The sequence below is a fragment of the Crassostrea angulata genome, chromosome 5 (assembly GCF_025612915.1).
Source record: "Crassostrea angulata isolate pt1a10 chromosome 5, ASM2561291v2, whole genome shotgun sequence".
Taxonomy (NCBI): Eukaryota; Metazoa; Mollusca; class Bivalvia; order Ostreida; family Ostreidae; genus Magallana; species Magallana angulata.
Genome location: NC_069115.1, coordinates 38,459,565 through 38,477,552, shown reverse-complemented (window position 1 = coordinate 38,477,552; position 17,988 = coordinate 38,459,565). Strand labels below are relative to the sequence as shown.

The 17,988-nt window shown below is 33.5% G+C and overlaps 2 protein-coding genes across 2 annotated transcripts; one reads left to right on the top strand and one right to left on the bottom strand.

Moving 5' to 3' along the window:
* Nucleotides 1–1,716: 1,716 nt before the first annotated feature.
* LOC128183908 (dimethylaniline monooxygenase [N-oxide-forming] 2-like) lies at nt 1,717–3,961 on the bottom strand. Its single transcript, XM_052853129.1, has 3 exons — nt 3,802–3,961; nt 3,036–3,663; nt 1,717–2,804 (listed from the first exon to the last, which is right to left on the bottom strand). The coding sequence occupies exons 2-3, from the start codon at nt 3,660–3,662 to the stop codon at nt 1,797–1,799; spliced, it is 1,635 nt and encodes a 544-aa protein (XP_052709089.1). The 5' UTR covers nt 3,663; nt 3,802–3,961; the 3' UTR covers nt 1,717–1,796.
* Nucleotides 3,962–11,136: 7,175 nt separating this feature from the next.
* Nucleotides 11,137–13,586, top strand: LOC128185405 (toll-like receptor 4). The gene has a single exon (XM_052855005.1). The coding sequence runs from the start codon at nt 11,137–11,139 to the stop codon at nt 12,583–12,585; it is 1,449 nt and encodes a 482-aa protein (XP_052710965.1). The 3' UTR covers nt 12,586–13,586.
* Nucleotides 13,587–17,988: the final 4,402 nt, after the last annotated feature.

Here is a 17,988-nt window from a genome sequence, read left to right as displayed (position 1 = left end):
TCGTAAAAATACGTATTTGTGCGAGCAATTGAAATTGAATTATTGAATAAATAAATAAATAAATAAATAAATAAATAAATAAATAAATAGAAATGTCTCATAAATTATAACTATTTAAATAAATAGAAATGTCTTTTAAGAAATATAAATTATAACTATTTTTTTTACCTCCCCCACCTCTTAGTATCTAAGTATCCAACTAGTGATATCAAGGTGGAACCGGCAGGCGGTAGCAGGTATACATAGGTGTACATGTATAAGTGACAGGCTTATGTGACGCGATGGAATGGTTCATGCAATAGGAGCCATGTTCACGAAGCTGTACTCGGACTCTCTTGTGCCATTTTAGGGCTGGGTAGTCATGGCCATTTTTAAACTATATTAATCTTCTTAATTTGAAGAGTTATGTATAAAGATGTAAGAAAATTTTTAAATCTTTAAATATCAAATATTAGGATTTTAAATTTATCAAAAAAAGTTAAGTTTGAATTTTTCAGAAGGGGTGGATCCGGATTTTTCTCGACCCCCTTCTAGATCTGTGCATTTTGAAAGTTCGTTTGTTACATTAAATACGTATATGGTACTGATACAAAGTAAAAAAAAAAGGCTAGATAAAACCCCTGCTTTGTGTGGATTTTGTACAAGTCTTTAGATCGATGATCTCTAGGTACTGCAGAACGTTAATTGGCCTTGAGAACTACAGATGGACGTCAATCGGATTAGTGTTTATCCTCCACATAGATAAGAAACAAAGAATCAATAATTAATCTTCCTTAAGTACTAGTAACAGCTTTGGCTTTGTGGCAATTCAGCCGGGGTGATCCGTGAATCTACAGCTAGGGCGGTCACAGCAAAATTGTACATGGCCTCTGGTATCACAAAATTGCTACCATTTGTTATCACTCTGTTAAAGATTAAGTTTAAGATAAAAAACTGTATATCTAAAAGTCTTTCTTAAATTTTTAGCATAACATATCCACTGGTATCCACATGGGGCAATCCAAAAGTCTATTTTTTTCTAACTTCAAATTTGATTTTGCTAATATATTGCAATCTCTAAAAATTCGAAATGTTTAATATCACATTAAGGACAAAATACACCAGTTTTCCAGATACTCAATAACATTGTTTGGAAAGATCTTTATTAAAGAGGTAGCCTACATGTAGCTTGAATACTCACTGTATTTGCATTAATGAAAACGAAAAATGAAATTATTTGTTTGAAAATTTCGTTTAATTTTTTTCTCGCCCTCCCTCTTAGGCAAGTTACTTTGAAGTAACGTTAAACGTAGAATTAACTGTGGGTGGCCTAAGCTTTAAACATATACATATACTTGTTGCTTATCAGTCATAAAAGTTACATACTAGTGCAATTGTAAACAAAAATCTTTTTAAACATCTGGCACGTTTTTTCCCTGCAAAACTAGATTCTTTCTTCAGAATGAACCATTCATAATGCCGTATAGTTTAAAAATTAATACATGTAATTAACATTTAACCAGTTAAGTTGGATTACTTTAGTACACCCTTTATGAATCTTATGAAGACTTTTGAACGTATGTTGAAAAAAAAAGCGAATAAAATGTCAATGTCGTTATTATGCACACATTGATTTTTTATCTTTAGCAACCTCTTATAATATTATACTTAGGTTTAAAAATAGGTGAATGTTCTCATCCTATGTATTTTAACACTTTTTCATCAGAAATATAAAAACAGGTTTATTGATTAATACAGTATGCAAAGTCCATAGCTCACAAAAACAGAAAATTGGACAATAAATGATTACAACGTTTTTAAAACTTGACCAGAAAAGTCGTTAAAACATTAACAAACAAAAATCTCAATAGAAAGAAGACTGCGATCAGCAAAAGAACATTTTTAAGAAGAGACACATATCCGTCATATATTCCTTCTTGTTCGCGTTTACCCGCCTCACGGGATTGCATTGGATACCACGTACGATCATCCACGTGCTCGATTGCGTTTTTGGCACCCTCCCATTTCCCGAACCCTTCAAGGCGCCATTGAGAAGGGGTGCAGGGCCCAAAGACCAGCCTTCTCCACAAAGCATTATCCGTGAAAAAGAATTTCCACAGATTGGGTTTGCAGCCGATGTACTGAGCAATCTTGTCGACGTATTGGATAAAGAATACGGTGATAATGCTCTTCGCAGAAACGATGCCTTTGGATTTTAGTCTCGCGTTGAGTTCTTCCACCATCTTTAATCTTTTCAAAGCACTTGGCAGCTTGCAGTTTCCACTGAACACTCGAGTGGCCCATCTCGATTGCATTTCATTAACTGGAGGGAGACCTCCAAAAGGTTGTACGAGACCAATAATGGCAAGAGTAGCTGGCTCCAGATCGGCGGGCCACACAAGATCGTAAAGAAGAGGAAACTCTCTTTCTTTTCTTATGACGCCTTTTTGGATGAAATGAAAACTGTAGTTAAATCCGGTCGCCAAAATAACCACGTCGATGTCGTTAAGTTCCGTGCCATCAACAAACACCGCGCCATTTTCTGTGAACTTTTCGACTTCCGTTTTCATATTCACCGAACCCAAGAGGATACGGTTCGGCAGATCGTCACTTATGGTAACTGATCCCCCATTGAATGATGTGTTGGGTGAAAGTCCATACTTGGAATGGCTGTAGCGGTTGTTAATGCCGTGATACATGAACGGACGAAGATAGGGCCAAGGAATCCCCTGTCGGAAGCGAGTAACTGCGAGGTGGTCGAATGGACGACCCTGCTTCGCGGCCCGCTGTACCACCCAGGTCCCCCTTTGTGTGCTGATGCAAACCTACAAAAATGAGGAATTTCTCGACTCTGATTTTCTGAATCTTCTATTTTACATGACTTCTTTCAATTCAAATTTTTTTTTTAAGAATTGATTTTTTTTTTAGAAAATATTAATTATTGATATTAATTTCAGAACTGACATACATGACTGTTTGCTTTGAAAATTTGGTTCAAGGGTAGGGTAGTACAATTTTTTTTTATAACAAATGCTAAACAGTGTCTAGAAACTTACGTGTTTTGCATGCCTGCTTAGTTCAGATGCAACATCAGCAGCGGAATTCCCTATGCCTATGATCAGGATCTTTTTCCCTTCGAACCCACGGAAGTCCTTATAGTCATGTGTGTGCAATACTTTCCCCTTGAATATTTCAAGTCCTCTGAATTTTGGAATGTTCGGTTCATGGAGGTGGCCATTGCAAACCATTACAAAGTTCACTCTTCTTTTCTCTTCTTTCCCTGAGGTCAAGTTTTTCGTTGTGACCATCCAATCACCGCTGTTCTTAAAGTCGTCTGCTTTCTCTACGAGAACCACTTCGTGGTTGAACTTGATATGCTTCATCAAACCAAAGTGTTCGGCGTACAATTGCAGGTATCGTTTAAAATGTCTGTGGCCCATGAAGTTCGGAAACTCCTTGGGGATTGGAAAATCACTGTAGCAGACCATTTCTTTGCTGTTATTGATACGGCAAGAGTTGTACACGCTTGGATAGCCATCCCTCGGTTCATCGTGGTAGTTCCAGAGTCCTCCAACATCTCCGTCCTTTTCGAAGCAGATTGGTTCCAACCCTTCCTCCAGGCACTGCTTCACCGAAACTAAACCGGAAACTCCTGCACCAACGACACAGACAGTCTTTGCCATTCTGTTACAAGATAATGAAACAAAATAATTAAAAAAAGAATACCTATGAAGATAACGCGCAATTTGTACATGTGTTATTACATGCAGAAAACACAACAGTTCTCGGTATTTGTATCAACATTGTACCTAGAGGGCGTACCTTAGACTTTATGTGTTCACTTTTCGGGGATAGAAAATTAATTGAAGTGGTCGAACCAAATGTTGTAATTTATTTACTATCATGAGGATTACGGTAATCTTGTCTGGTCTGATAAACAACAGTCTATGCGCAGTGGGGTTAAATAAGAGGTTTAGCAGCAGTCAAGCATTCGTTGCAAGAAAATTCCCATCTGGTATAATAACATTTTAGAAACATGTAGTTTAGGGAGTCGGGGAAACTTTTATAAAAAATTGAATCAAACATATCACTTATATCATTAATAAATAATTAAACTCATATTTCATATTCTCTTAATGCACCATGTCAAGGTTGTGTGATAACGGTACTTCATATAATAAATAAACATTTGTGTGGAGTTCCTTAAAGTTTTCTTTAATGCAGATCGAGAAACAAAAAGTATTTTTTTATCATTCGACGTTCTTTGTTGATTGGATGAGGACGAAGAGAGAGAGAGAGAGAGAGAGAGAGAGAGAGAGAGAGAGAGAGAGAGAGAGAGAGAGCTCTAAAATACCTGACCAGTGAAGCCCAGTGAGCAATATATATATATACATAAGGCACAGGGAAAATTCACTGTTCACATTCAATATGCAAAGAATCTGACCTAGATTTGTAAATACAACAGTACATGTATGTGAGAATAATTTTCAGGAAAAGCTTCAAATATGAGGTTCTTTTATAATCACAGTTTCTTTTTGATCAATGTAAATTTGCACCTAGATTTGTAAATACAACAGTATGTGAGAATAATTTTCAGGAAAGGCTTCAAAGATGAAGAGTTTTTGTGTAATCACAATTTCTTTTTGATCAACGAACAATCGGAACTTCTCATGCCTCTTGGAGCAAAAACAAAAAACAAAAACTAAACCACTCGTGTGGCCGGATTACGTACATTATTTATATTCATTCGTGACAGCAGTCAATTACGTAATGATACGACAATCTGTTATCTGTGGAGATTGTCTAATCTTGAAAAATAATTCCTTCAATGTAGAAGACATATCTTAAAAAAGAAATATTAGCTTGTTTAACCAGTACTTTAGATTATTGGGGAACTACTTCATTTTGTAAAAAAGCAATTGACATTTAAAAAATAATGTAAATACATTGCTGTGTTTGCCAAGTTCTGTCAACAAGGCCAGAAAAATTTGCATTTGAAATCATGTAGATCCGAGAGAAAAAAAAAACAACGCTGATTATCTGCTTCTTGTGTTTGGTTTACTTTAAGTTTGTAAATATTCAGAATAAATATTAATATTAAAAAAAGGTATTGACTTTTTGTATTCTATATTTGTGAAGCAGTTTCACACTAAGACACAGAAAAACTGGAACAGAAAAAAACCAAATAACCAAAAAACATTTTCCTTAATTTTTTAAACCGTCTAAATTTTTAAAAGGAATTTGTCCAAACAGTTTATAGTAAACTCTCGTCAGAAAACACAAAGACATATAAAAAAAGATCTTCACATTAACGTACAAAGCTGCGTGGTCGTGGCAATTTTTATACTTTATTTACCTCCTTGTGGAAGAAGAGCTCTGGGTACTTATAAAGATATAGGAAAGAAAAGTAGGTTTACTGGCTGTACGTTACCAGACCAGACAGATTGTGTTTCCTGGTTGAATTCAGCGTTGTGTTTCCCCTCAGAATGACTGTTGTAACAAAATCCAAACATGCAAAATTGATCAAGTATACGTAGAGCTTTTATAACGGAAGTAGACGTTCTTTTTCATAAACTAAATGACTAAAGTGACCATATGCGTTTTTTAGTCTTGTAAAATTAACAGGGTATGGTACACATGTCTATATTAATGTGGATACAAGTACATTGTAATCAAAATACTTTGACTGTTTTAAAATTTTCAAATTTTACAATATCTGATCAAAAGATATGTTTCAAATTATTTTGGAAGGGTAAAAACTTTAAAAGCCTTAGCGGGATTTGAACTCAAGACTAACAGATTTGTAGTTAACGCTCTAACCCATTGCTCTACGCTGTTAGGTAACAAATAAGGTAAAGAAAAAATTCATGAAGTTGCTTAATTTAATTGTTTATAGCGATCGGAAATACGTCACAATACTGTAGATTCCTGCGCGAGGAATTGATATCAGCATAAAAATCGCGAGAAACACATCTCTCGTATTTAAGAATCTCGCTTTTATTTTTCGGAGAAATGTACACTAAATGAAACTATGATAGGTAAATCATATTCTCGCTATTTGATGCAAAACGGTTAAATCGCGGAATTAAGAACCCGCATAAAATAAGGTATCTACAGTATGTATGTGTCCTATACCACCTTAAGTCTGTCTCGACGGCCATGTTTGATTATTAACTTCTCAACGACAAATCGGAACTGAGATAAAAATGCATATGTTGGTCAATTACATTATATCTGTCAATTGAACTAAAAAACGGAGACCTTCACCTTCAGAAAGCTAGACGCTCGTGCCTATTTTTAGAGTATTTTATCTCCTTGGGAAAGAAGAGTTCTATTATAAACACATTTATTTATCAAGATAGTGGAAATATTTAAATATTATAGGTGTTTTTTTTAAATTAATCAATAGTTTTACTTAAAAAGATGTTGTATGTTCCATCATTTTATTTCTTGCTGCTGCCGATTAAGAAGTTATCATAATTATAATAATTATTAAATAATGTCGTCTGGAAATCCTTTATTGCGGTAGCACTCGAAGGGGAGCGCAACGGAGCGAAGAATTCACAACTGCAGTTATAGACCCCATCTCTGATTTTTGAATAATTCACCCATAAGGAGGCGACAAGGTATTTGCCAGTCAATTGAGACCTTAGAAAATTGTCATTCTTATTTCACGAACCACCCGGTGATTACAAAACTACAAACGTTCGATAGATAAATGAAGGGGAACGTAAGAATAAAATGTAGTCGGCTTAAACTCAACAGGGACTTTTTTCTGCCGACATAATTGACCTCTATGAATGTTTACGTTGAGATCAAGTAATTGTTTATTGTGCCATCTTTGCCTACTTAGAATGAATTCAACTGGAAAGACGAAAAACAGGTTTTCACCACAACCCATGGGATTTAAATATAAACTTACTCTGTGTTTATTCGGACCATTAGATTTGGGTTTCCTACAAGATTTTGCAAGAAGGTTATTGTACTTTGCATGATACGTGGTAAGTCCCTAATCTGATCTTATCTCCATTATTTTCTTTTATAACCTTTATTATGGACTTCTTTTATAACCTTTATTATGGACTTTTAAATTTATTTGATAACTTTGTTAATAAATCAAACTACCAAGGTATCTTGTCATGTAACACAAATAAAGAAAAATATTGTTAACCAGTTTCTATCCGCAGGAATTTATTTCGCTATTCATCGGAGAAAGCCTTTTTCGCATCAACTTATTTTCGCGTTCAGATCTTAGCCACACTCAGGTTGTTATATAAAAGGAGTGGTTCGCGTGAAGAAATATACACGGCAACCGAGCTCTCTCGAACTTTGAGAAGCTTTGTCGTTTGCGAATATAAATTGGTTATAATACAGTACTACTAGTTTTACTAGTAATTACTAGTAAGTTCACAAATAGTTTACTGGATGCACACGTTGGCAGACAGAATGTGCTTTCCTGGTCAAATTCAGCGTTGCGTTTCCCCTGGTTTTGACCTTTGTACCACTATCCAAACATGCAAATCAAGTACATGTGTAGAGCTTTTTGAAAACCCTATCTCCTCCATCCTCCATAACTAAATAAATGAATATTTGGAAATTTGTCATGACACATAAAAAATACACACAACGATACAGAAAATACGCATTACAAAATATTGAAAACTTTTGTAAATGCATGTATAAATTAAATTTTGGAATATTATATTTCAGATGAGTTTCAGCTGAAACAGCATTAATACAGAACTATGGCACAGAGTGAGCGAAATCTATTGCTCATTATTTGTAAGTAATAATCAGCTGTACATGTACAACCATCTCTTATAATGCACTTGAGTTTCAAAATACAACGTTTCAAGAGATCTATAATTATTGATTACGTTAACTATTAAACATATGAAATATTATATAATAAATATTATTTAACGTATATCTGTTTATGTTAATATATATTTTTAAAGAAGGCGGTGAACAAAGAAACCATCAAATTATACTTCTTCATAAGATATTTTTGGCGATAAACTAACAGAGAACATCCACATATTTTATATTAATTTTTGATCATTACGGATCATCTAAAAATGGCCATTATAATCGAGCCCTCTTAAACAAAATTTATGCCATTTATCCAGCTGTTTAAATTTTAATTTAACGGAAACTGCTCTCTACCAAAATAACCCGCTAAATGAAAGACACGTTTTAAGAGTTAGGTGAAGTATTCTTTACAAGTTTCTGTAGCCAGGAAGAAGGTTCTAGGATTCTATTCGAGATATGTCATTCGAATTCCGTATACTTACTGAGTCAAAACAACTTTGATTAACATTCCGTTTGCTTATAGGAAATTTCTAGCTACTAAGCTGAGCTAAACTGACTTAGTTTATGAACGACAACTAAAAAATTCTTTAAATTGTAAATACACTGTCCGCCTCTCCCTCACAACAATTTATTTTGTTTGTTACAGACGCATTAAAAAACACTTACATGACTGAATAAGGGGAACTATTCATACGAGTATTAAAGACTAGGCGAATAACAATGCCTCAAATTGTCTTTCCTTAGACGCAACTATGTCAAGACGAGGCGAAACCGTTTGCAAGTAAAGAAGAGCGAGTATAATACGGGGCGAAACTTAAGTCTGCAATAACCAGGCTGAAGCTAGCAGCCATTAACAACAGCCACTAAGACCGTAGAAGCTAGCAGCCAATAGGAAAATTCAACAAAGTACTGAGAGTACTCGAACAAATTATTTTATTTTACTTATCACTTTATACGATGCATATAGTTTTTCTATGTGAATCAATAAGTCTACACTTAGGATAACATTATTTTCATAACTTATGACCCGTATAGACGTATTTCATTTCTATCCAACATAGAAGCATTTATAACTCTTATCCAGGCGAGCTTTACTGCTTCGGAAGTCGTCAATGCTCGTACAAATTATTGAGCATTAATCATTTTGATATTAATTAAAATATGTCGATAATTAAGTGAAATATAATTTTTCAGTTCAAGTACTCTCAGTACTTTGATGAATTTCCTTATTGGCTGCTAGCTTCTACAGGCTTAGTGGCTGCTGTTAGTGGCTGCTAGCTTCAGCCTGGTGTCTGCAATAAATACACATGCTAACTCCACTTTTGACAGTACGTAACTATTGTAGCAATAAACATTGTAATTCCATCTGGCCTTTTAAGGAGGCTGGATAGTCAACAAATCAACCATCAGATCTACCTTAAAATGTTCGACTTGAAATCATGGATTGTTCAGCCGTAAACTTATATTCAATGAAGAAAAAAGCCATATATATTTTATTACCTTTTAATTTTAGGTATTTTCTGTATCTTTATATAAAGCTCTTCTTGTAAAGGAGATAAATACAATCTAAAAATGGCAACGACCATTGATCCTTCTTAATGAACTGGCGATATAAACGAGGGATGTGGCAATGCGCTTTGAAAAAAAATACGCATATCGTTTTCATATCAAAGTGCGTTTTAAGGTTAATTGACTTTTTTTTTTGGAGAAAGTTAATGCAATTTGAACAATTATAGTGAGGTCTTTTTTTTTTTAAAGAAATATCTTTTTCTCAGTTTTGCAGTATGTATGCAGTAGTACAAACGTCCCTGTTTTATTTTGTGGTTATTAAAGGAAATCTAGTTTTTAACTTTTATAATAAGTTTAACACCTGGATTCTTTTATATTTTTAAATTACAATACATGTTACACGTATAAGTATATACAGCAAACAACCTGGCGTAATCGTCTAACGAAGTTTATTATGGAAAGACATTGTTTACTTTTATTTTAAAAAAATCAGTTTGAGAGCTATTTCTCTTCAGAAAATTAAGAGTATCATTGTGTGATAATGTTTTAGATAAATCGACAACCCAGGCCATCTGCTGTAACAGGTGATCGTTTGATCGTGGCTGAGGGTTGAGGGTGTAATTTGGTACCAATGATAAAACAATCTTGGGAGTTGGCAGAAGTCATACATGTATACGCAAGACATTTCTGTAGAAATCCTCTTATGTGAATTCAGATAGTATCCTTGACATTCAGTTATTTTTCCTGACCTTAATTTTTTTTGCGACTGACTCATGGAACAGTTAAATATCATCAGAAGGGTGTAGCGCCCACGCTTCGAGTCCAGGAAGTTTTGATAGCATATAAATTAACAATAGAAGACTTACTGCCCTCCCCCCCCCCCCCGAGCAACATGCTTAATTGCAAGAAATATACCGTCAGGGTTTATCCATATTTATAAACCAAAATATGATTCCTGATCGTTAACCTATAGAGAATTTATTGGGATAAATATTCTGTGCTAAAATATATTTATAAATATTCTTTGAATGGCAGTTTTAATATATATATGTTTTCTTTTACAGGCAGTATTGTTATAATACTAACCGAAAACTGTCATATATCGCCACATGTTGTAGAGTGCGGAAATGTGGGGTTGCTGTGGAATTGCAGTGGGTTAAATTTATACAGATTACCTATCTTGCTCCCTCCCGAGTTGAAGAATCAAAATGTAACTTTAGATTTGTCCTTTAACCAGTTTATCTTTGTAACGGAAGACACCTTTGAACACATAGCCACCCACTCCAATGTTACTTCAGTTATTCTTCATCATAACAGTATAACGGAGATTGGAAATACAACTTTTCAGAAAATGTCAAATTTATGCTGCTTAGATCTTTCGAATTCACATCTTGAAAGAAGGACAATCGACACAGGGGCGTTTCTGAACACTTCTAGTCTAAAATTTCTTCGAATTGACCAGAATGAGTTTCAACATGATGGGTATCCTTATTTATCATTTTCAAAGTTAACCTCGTTGATATTTTTAACAATTGACATTTTCCCGGGATTTTCTTTCACAAAAGCGTTTGAAAACCTTGAGAATTTATCTGAATTAGAGTTCAATTCTATCGGTATATTTCGATTGTCAAATACATCATTTCTTGGTCTTAAAAATTCCCCAATCCGAAGCATAACAATGGATTTCAGATATCACGTATACTGTGACGTCACAGAAGACCTGTTTTGCTCTTTTCCGGTCATTTCTCGTGAGATAGTTTTAAACTTCGGTGGGTACTGTGACGTGATTGTTGCATTAAGGTCTCTTAAATGTTTGATGTTCCCACATTAATGAGTATGTTAACTTTACCAAAGATTCGAATCTTGAATCTATGCTGCAATAACCCTCCAACCAGTAAAACAAAATACAGGGATAATCCTTTTCAAATACAAAAACATAGATTTATTTATGTAAATATCACTTTATCAAAGAATTTAAAACTTTTAGATATTTCTGATAATTACATCCATAACACAAATGGGTGGAATCTGCGTTTTGTATTAATAGGAGAAGAACTGGAGGAACTGTACCTTCAAAAGACCAATTTCCCTCTTCACACAATAACTAAGCTTAACTTTCCAAACTTGATCAAACTTAATTTATCAGAGAATAGTTTTCGTCAGGTACATTCCGATTTGTTTCAAGGAGTACGTAATCTTCACCATTTGTATGTTTTAGACGTTGGTTTGAATAACACTGCTCATTCTATTTCTAATAGCCTGTTTAAAAATCTGAAAAACCTGTTAACACTTGATTTTTCGAAAAACGGTTTGGCCTTTTTGCCCTCAGTACTATTAATGGACCAAAAACATTCTCTCACAGAAATTAGACTGGATCACAATTGGTTCTCGGCTGTTCCAAGTGTCCTGACCGAACTGAAAGAGTTAAAAACGCTATATGTTCGGTTCAATTTGATATCAAAATTTTCCAGGAATGATCAAAGACTTTTTCAATCATTGAGTAATCTGTCAATATATATAGAAGGAAATCCAATCACCTGTGCATGTACAGGCCTTCAATCTTTGAAATGGATGAAAGCTCACCAAAATATATTTTATGACCTTAACAAGGTTTTGTGTATGGAGAGTAAAATACCTATTGTTCAGTTGTCATACGAAAAAGAATGGAGGAAGTTTGAACTTAACTGTCAGACGGATGATTGGCTCGTTTTTTCTGTCTGTTTGTTGTTCTTTACAATAGTATCTCTCACTATAATAGCCTCTGTCAAAAGATATCGCGTTCATTTAGAATATGTCATTTTGCGACTTAAAAACAGGTGGAAAGGTGTCCACCCAAAAAGCAACGAGGATATGTTCCTATATGACGTGTATATTTCATATAATGATGCAGACTGCTCATGGGTCATTGAAACATTGTATCCGAAATTAGAGGTTTTGAACATAAAAACGTGGTTTAGAGATAAGGATTCGATTCCAGGACGTTGGAAGTCGGAGGAGATAGTCGGCTGTATCAATGAGAGCAGAAAAGTGATGTTTATTATGAGCGAGAGTTTTCTTGAAAGGGGATGGCACTCGTATGCTGTTCAAATGGCAATAACCCACGCATTTCATAACCAACGTCAAAGATCTATTGTGCTTATCATTAAAGACGGACTTCCTCTGGATAGGCTTCCAAACGAAATAAAAAACATTTGGTGGTGTATCGAGCATTTCAGATGGCCAGAAAATGAACAACGCGATGAAATGATATTCTCAACTTTATCTAAAATTTTGAAACCAAAATAAATGTATATCTTTGTTTTTTAAGAGATTGTTTAATCTATTAACATGTGTATATAGTATTATATACCCAATAAGCAATTTTCTTTCTTACCGTTAAGCATATGAATAACGTGTTATAATCACTCCGGGTCTCATCGACGAATTTATGCACAAGTACATACAAAGTATATCAAATTATTGCCATAATTATGGCCAAGGCGTTAACAATTTCTGTCTGTTTGTAAAAATTCCCTTTGTCTCTCCCTACCATTTCGCTGTTTTAGGAGATATCTGGAATTCTAATTTTAAATGCAATTTATTCCTCTGTCTTTAATCAGTTTTGTTTTATACATAATTAACCTAAGTGTTAAATGCCTAGTTAACCTTGTATACTATTTTGTTCTACATATTATATGCTTTTTACAGTATTTTGACTATTGTTACTGGAATTATTGGTATGTATTATGTATGATGTACATCCAAGGTTATTTGTTTTTATATGGATATAATCATATTCTGATCAGTAAGATTTTCAACACATTTGTAAGTTTTTTTGATGCATGAATAGGTGAATGTGTAGGCATAAATCGTAGTATAAAGATGCATATCAACTCAGCTGTATTTTTTCAAGAAAACATTTTTCTGACACTGACCTTCCAAATGAAACAGAGGTTCCAAACCCTTTCAATTGTGTGATTTTGTTTTTTTAACTTCAGTTGTCTTTTCCAATGGCATCCTTATAATTTTCACCATTACTGTGGTTATGATTTTGCTTATTTGAAGAAAAAAAAACTGATATGTTGTGTTCATGATTTAGCTTATTTGAAGAAAAAAACCCACTGATATGTACATGTATTGTGTTTATGATTTAGCTTATTTGAAAAAAACACCGATATTTTTGTGTTTATGATTTAGCTTATTTGAAAAAAACCACCGATATTTTGTGTTTATGATTTAGGTTTGTAAAAGATAAAACACTAATATTTTGTGTTTATGATTTAGTTTATTTGAAATAAAAACACCGATATTTTGTGTTTATGAGTTAGCTTTTTAAAGATAAAACACTAATATTTTCTTAACCCTCATGAGGGCTGCATGGTCGTAGCTATTTTTAGACTCTATCAAATTCATTGTGATAAGAGTTCTGTATAGAAACATAGTAAAATACTTAAGGTTCTCCGATCCTCAGCCTCAAAGTATTTTTTTTTTCATCATAAGAATGATATTTTTCTTTCAACCTTTATAAATGAAATAATTTTTAAAAAATGATTTTTTTTAGAAAGTATCAATTCATCTTACAAAGTTATTGTGCCTACGATGGATATAATGGATTAAAGAAACAAGCTGAGTAAAAAAAAATTCCGGTGCATCAACTCGGTCGAACTCTATACCAAGATGTATATAAGTGGGAATGCTTCCTGGATTCACTAGCCAAGCATGCAGCTGTGTAACTGATAGTTATACTAGCGGTAGAATATTAAACTAAAATTGTCTGTATAAAAGTCAGATTTATGGTACGAATAAAAGAAATCGGGATAATTTAGAGTTATCGAACTTTGCCGAGGATCGGAGATCGTGAAACTCCAAACATTACTCTAAAAATTTAGGTGAATGTGATGTTTAATTTGTGGACCACACATTATTATCCTTTATCCCGATAAAATCGTTTTGATACAATCATTGTTTTCGTGGATTTCCAACACTGAAGCAATGTACTCAAATCAATTTACATATTATTAAAATTCACATCTGAAAATGAAAAAAAAAATGAAAAAACGACAATAAATCGTGAAATTTTTATTGTTTGTTATCAAATAATACTTGCTAATTTGTTTTAGTATTTTTCGATTACCGGTCATTTTATTTTCCACTTTCCGCTTGAAATGAACAACATAAAAAGGTTTTTTTTTAGCTAAATTTTGCTGCATAGAAAATCAGGAAAAAAAACATTTTTAAAGTAACCATGTAATTTGAATTGTTTGAATAAAAACGTCCTAAGGAAGATTTAAATTTAATGTAATCGCAGAAACTGATCGCGAATAAAAGTCATGTACAACTTAGTCACAAAATTATTTTGCAACAATATTTTTCTCGCCTATTTGTTCAACATGCAGCATCTGCAGTTGTAGGAACATTCAACATTTTGAATCATTGCGTTGAGAAATAGACATTTATGTGTTAAAAGTGCAATTTAAGGAGAGATGTTTTAAATTATAAAAGACAGTTCTTTGAGTGAAAGTGACTAAAAATCAAATTATCTAGATTATTTAATTGTTTTAAAATATGAGGCGCGGTGGTGGTGGTGGTGCTTGAGGGGGGGGGGAGGTGGCTCTGGTTAAACTTATGGTTCTTATGATTTTATTTTGATCTTATACAGTTTAAAACAATTCATTATAATTTTCCTCTGTTCATTTCATTTAAGTGTTTACTTTTGAGCATTTGTCTATTATTTAGAAAGCATACTTTACTAATTTACTTTTTTGCTGTTTCTGAATAAATATATGTACGACAAGTGCAATATATTTCTGCACAAATAAAAATGATCCCTGGAATTTTACAGTTTTGGCGTTAGAATATGTCAAAAGTTTATTTATTTTTCAAAGTACAATCGTAAGTTTTCAAGAACAACTTCTCTCCAAATCCTCCATACACAAAATGCCTAAATATTGAGATCTCACCACGTTTATTTGTTAATTTGAATAGGTTACATTCTTTTACATGCATTCCTACATGTAATATTGAATACTTCTTTTAAAAATCTTAACGAGTTTTCTCTCTTTTTTCATTAGCCTATTATTGTAGGGCCTAAATCAGTCACAAGTTATTAACTGTGCAAAGTCTTTTCTTTGCAAATTTCCAATTAACATAACTTGAGCTCTTATACTCCGGGGCAATTAAATCCTTGTCCCTCAAAACACTTAGGGATAATGAAATTTAGATATCATTTAATGCATTGAAAAAAAATCAATAAATCTTAATGAAGCTGAATGGTCGTATCCATTTTAAGAATATATATTTACCTCAAGATGAAAATCTCTAAATGAATATAAAGGAAAATGCTAAAGATTTTAAAGCTGAAATATTTGGATTTTTTCTCCACTTCATAATATAGTTTACGACCAAACATATCATTTGTAAAAGTTTAACAAAGATCTTATGGTTGATTTGTTGTCCTCCCAGCCTTAGCCTCCTTTAGTATATATACATGTGTATATTTAAACTAACGACATATACAATGTATAGTTTTGACAACAAAAAATTCCATCTATGATGATAGGATTCTACGAGTTGTGAACCACCCATGAGGAATATTTCCATGCATGAACACGAACAAGCTGACAATAAAATGAAACTATTTTTATTCAATTCAGCATTTTTATTATTTTTTTAATAGATTGGATATGTTTAAAATGTGTATTTCCAAAACCAGCCAAACATGTGTTGTTGTTAAAGGTTAAAGGCTTATTTATTGGCCCCCTAGAGAAGGTATTCATGCGGAAAGTTTAAATACAGGTGTTTTTCGAAATGACCCATGGAATTAAACGGTGAACTTTCTTTGTGATTTGGTGGTTAATTTCTTCCGGGTTTAATTTAGTTTAAGAAAAATCTTTTGTAAAGAGGTCTTTGGTAAGTACTTGTATCACCTTTGTACAATTATGTTGTTTCAAAAGACTGTAATAGGATCAATTATATTCAATATTTTCGATGACTGTAATAGTCTGATTAATAAAATATACTGATGCTCCATTTAACTTTAACAGGTATGAAACGATGTGATTCATAAAATATATCTTTTGGGAATACCGGATTCACGTATAAATATTTCAGCAGGTCGTTCAATAACTTTGTTTGGGTATGCATTGCATATTTAAAAATACAAAAAGTGTTTTTTAGTAGTCAAAGGAGTTACTCAGGTGAACTATTGCCATTGACATTTGTCTGTTGTCCTCTTTACTTGCCTCTAATACCGGTAGTCTTTTAAACACCATCACCAGCCCCGTAAAGTGGTGCAGTTTGTTTGCTTGGGAAAAGGGCACTCTCGATCTTGATGTAAATTCAACATATTTGATATTCCGAGGTCGGTAGCGTGCTCCAGAGAAAGGCTGAGGAAAGTAAAGAGACGATATCAGTAATAAATTGCATGAAGAATTTTATGGTTCTAATTGTAATTGTTATCACAGAATTTGCGTATAAATAAGGTTAATTAGCACGTTTTTGTACGCAAGAAATATACATTTTTTTTTAGTCAGGCAAAGTGTACGTAGCTTCTAGGTCGTCCATCCAATTTTTTTCAGAGCGGGAGCTACAAACCTGCAGCTAATAATATTTTAAAACCCTCTTCCAACATTGTAAAATTCATGACCCTTTGCTCTAGATCAGAGGTTCAGATCATAGAGTGAGACCCTTTTGGTTAAACAGTTATCATGTATCAAAACTTCCTGTCTTCTTAAATATATTTTGCAAAGCCTAAACTAAATGCATGGTTATGATGTCCGTCAAGCCCTCTATATAAAATTGTGAAATAAATGGTTCGGGCCCTAAGACGGGGCCAGAATATCTTTATAGTGAAAAAGGTTTTAAATATACGTTATTTTTCTTTTGTACTCCCGTATATAATGGAGAAAAACTAAATGCATGATTATGTTGCCCATGAAGTACTCTATCTATATTGTACATTCATCAGAACTAGTCAAGGGGACCCTAAGGTTGGGCCAGCTTGGTCATATAATGAACATGCTACATGTATTAAATCTGAATAAATCACTATAAAGTTCATAGGACCAACTTTCAAACATTGCAAAATTATTGAACCCAAGGTCAGGGATTGGGCCCTTGGTCAAGGCGATATGGCCATTTAGTTAAAAATTGTTAAGTCTCACAAAAGTTCGGGTACAAACATGCATTTTTCTCACAAACTAATGAAATTGTCAGTTAAATCCTATAGGTCTCTTTTTATCAAATGTTTGCAATATTTGTCTCCTTGGGTAAGGACATAGTTAATCCAAAATTCCCCATCTCAACCTTGTCCCTTTCCCTTTTATAAAGTTATTGATGTTGACAGACTCAGGGAATCGTCAATGCCTGTCGGTATCTTTTTTAATTGTTCTGAATTCTTAATTTTTTATAACGGTTTTTAACCGGGTTTTCCGAAGGAAAAATCCGGTTATTAAAATGGTGAAAATGGCGGACGGCGGGCGGGCGGCTGCCAAAAGGGTACCCTCATTGTACGGATAACTCCTCCTACAGTTTTCAAGATAGGAAGTTGTTCTTTTGCAGATCAATTGTACATATATCAGAGGTGTGCATATGGCTAGAATTTTGATTTCTGATAATTTATGAAAAAAATACCAGCTTTTGAACTTAGTCATTTTTTTGGCAAAATATTGCATGTAGGGTACATGTATACCATTTCACTGGATATGGGTT

Bases quoted from the DNA above. Each gene is read 5' to 3' on its own strand.
- LOC128183908 (XM_052853129.1), bottom strand. From the start codon at position 3,662: ATGGCAAAGACTGTCTGTGTCGTTGGTGCAGGAGTTTCCGGTTTAGTT. The intron at 2,805-3,035 runs GTAAGTTTCTAG...TCATTTTTGTAG, and splicing joins TAAGCAGGCATGCAAAACAC to GTTTGCATCAGCACACAAAG.
- LOC128185405 (XM_052855005.1), top strand. From the start codon at position 11,137: ATGTTAACTTTACCAAAGATTCGAATCTTGAATCTATGCTGCAATAAC.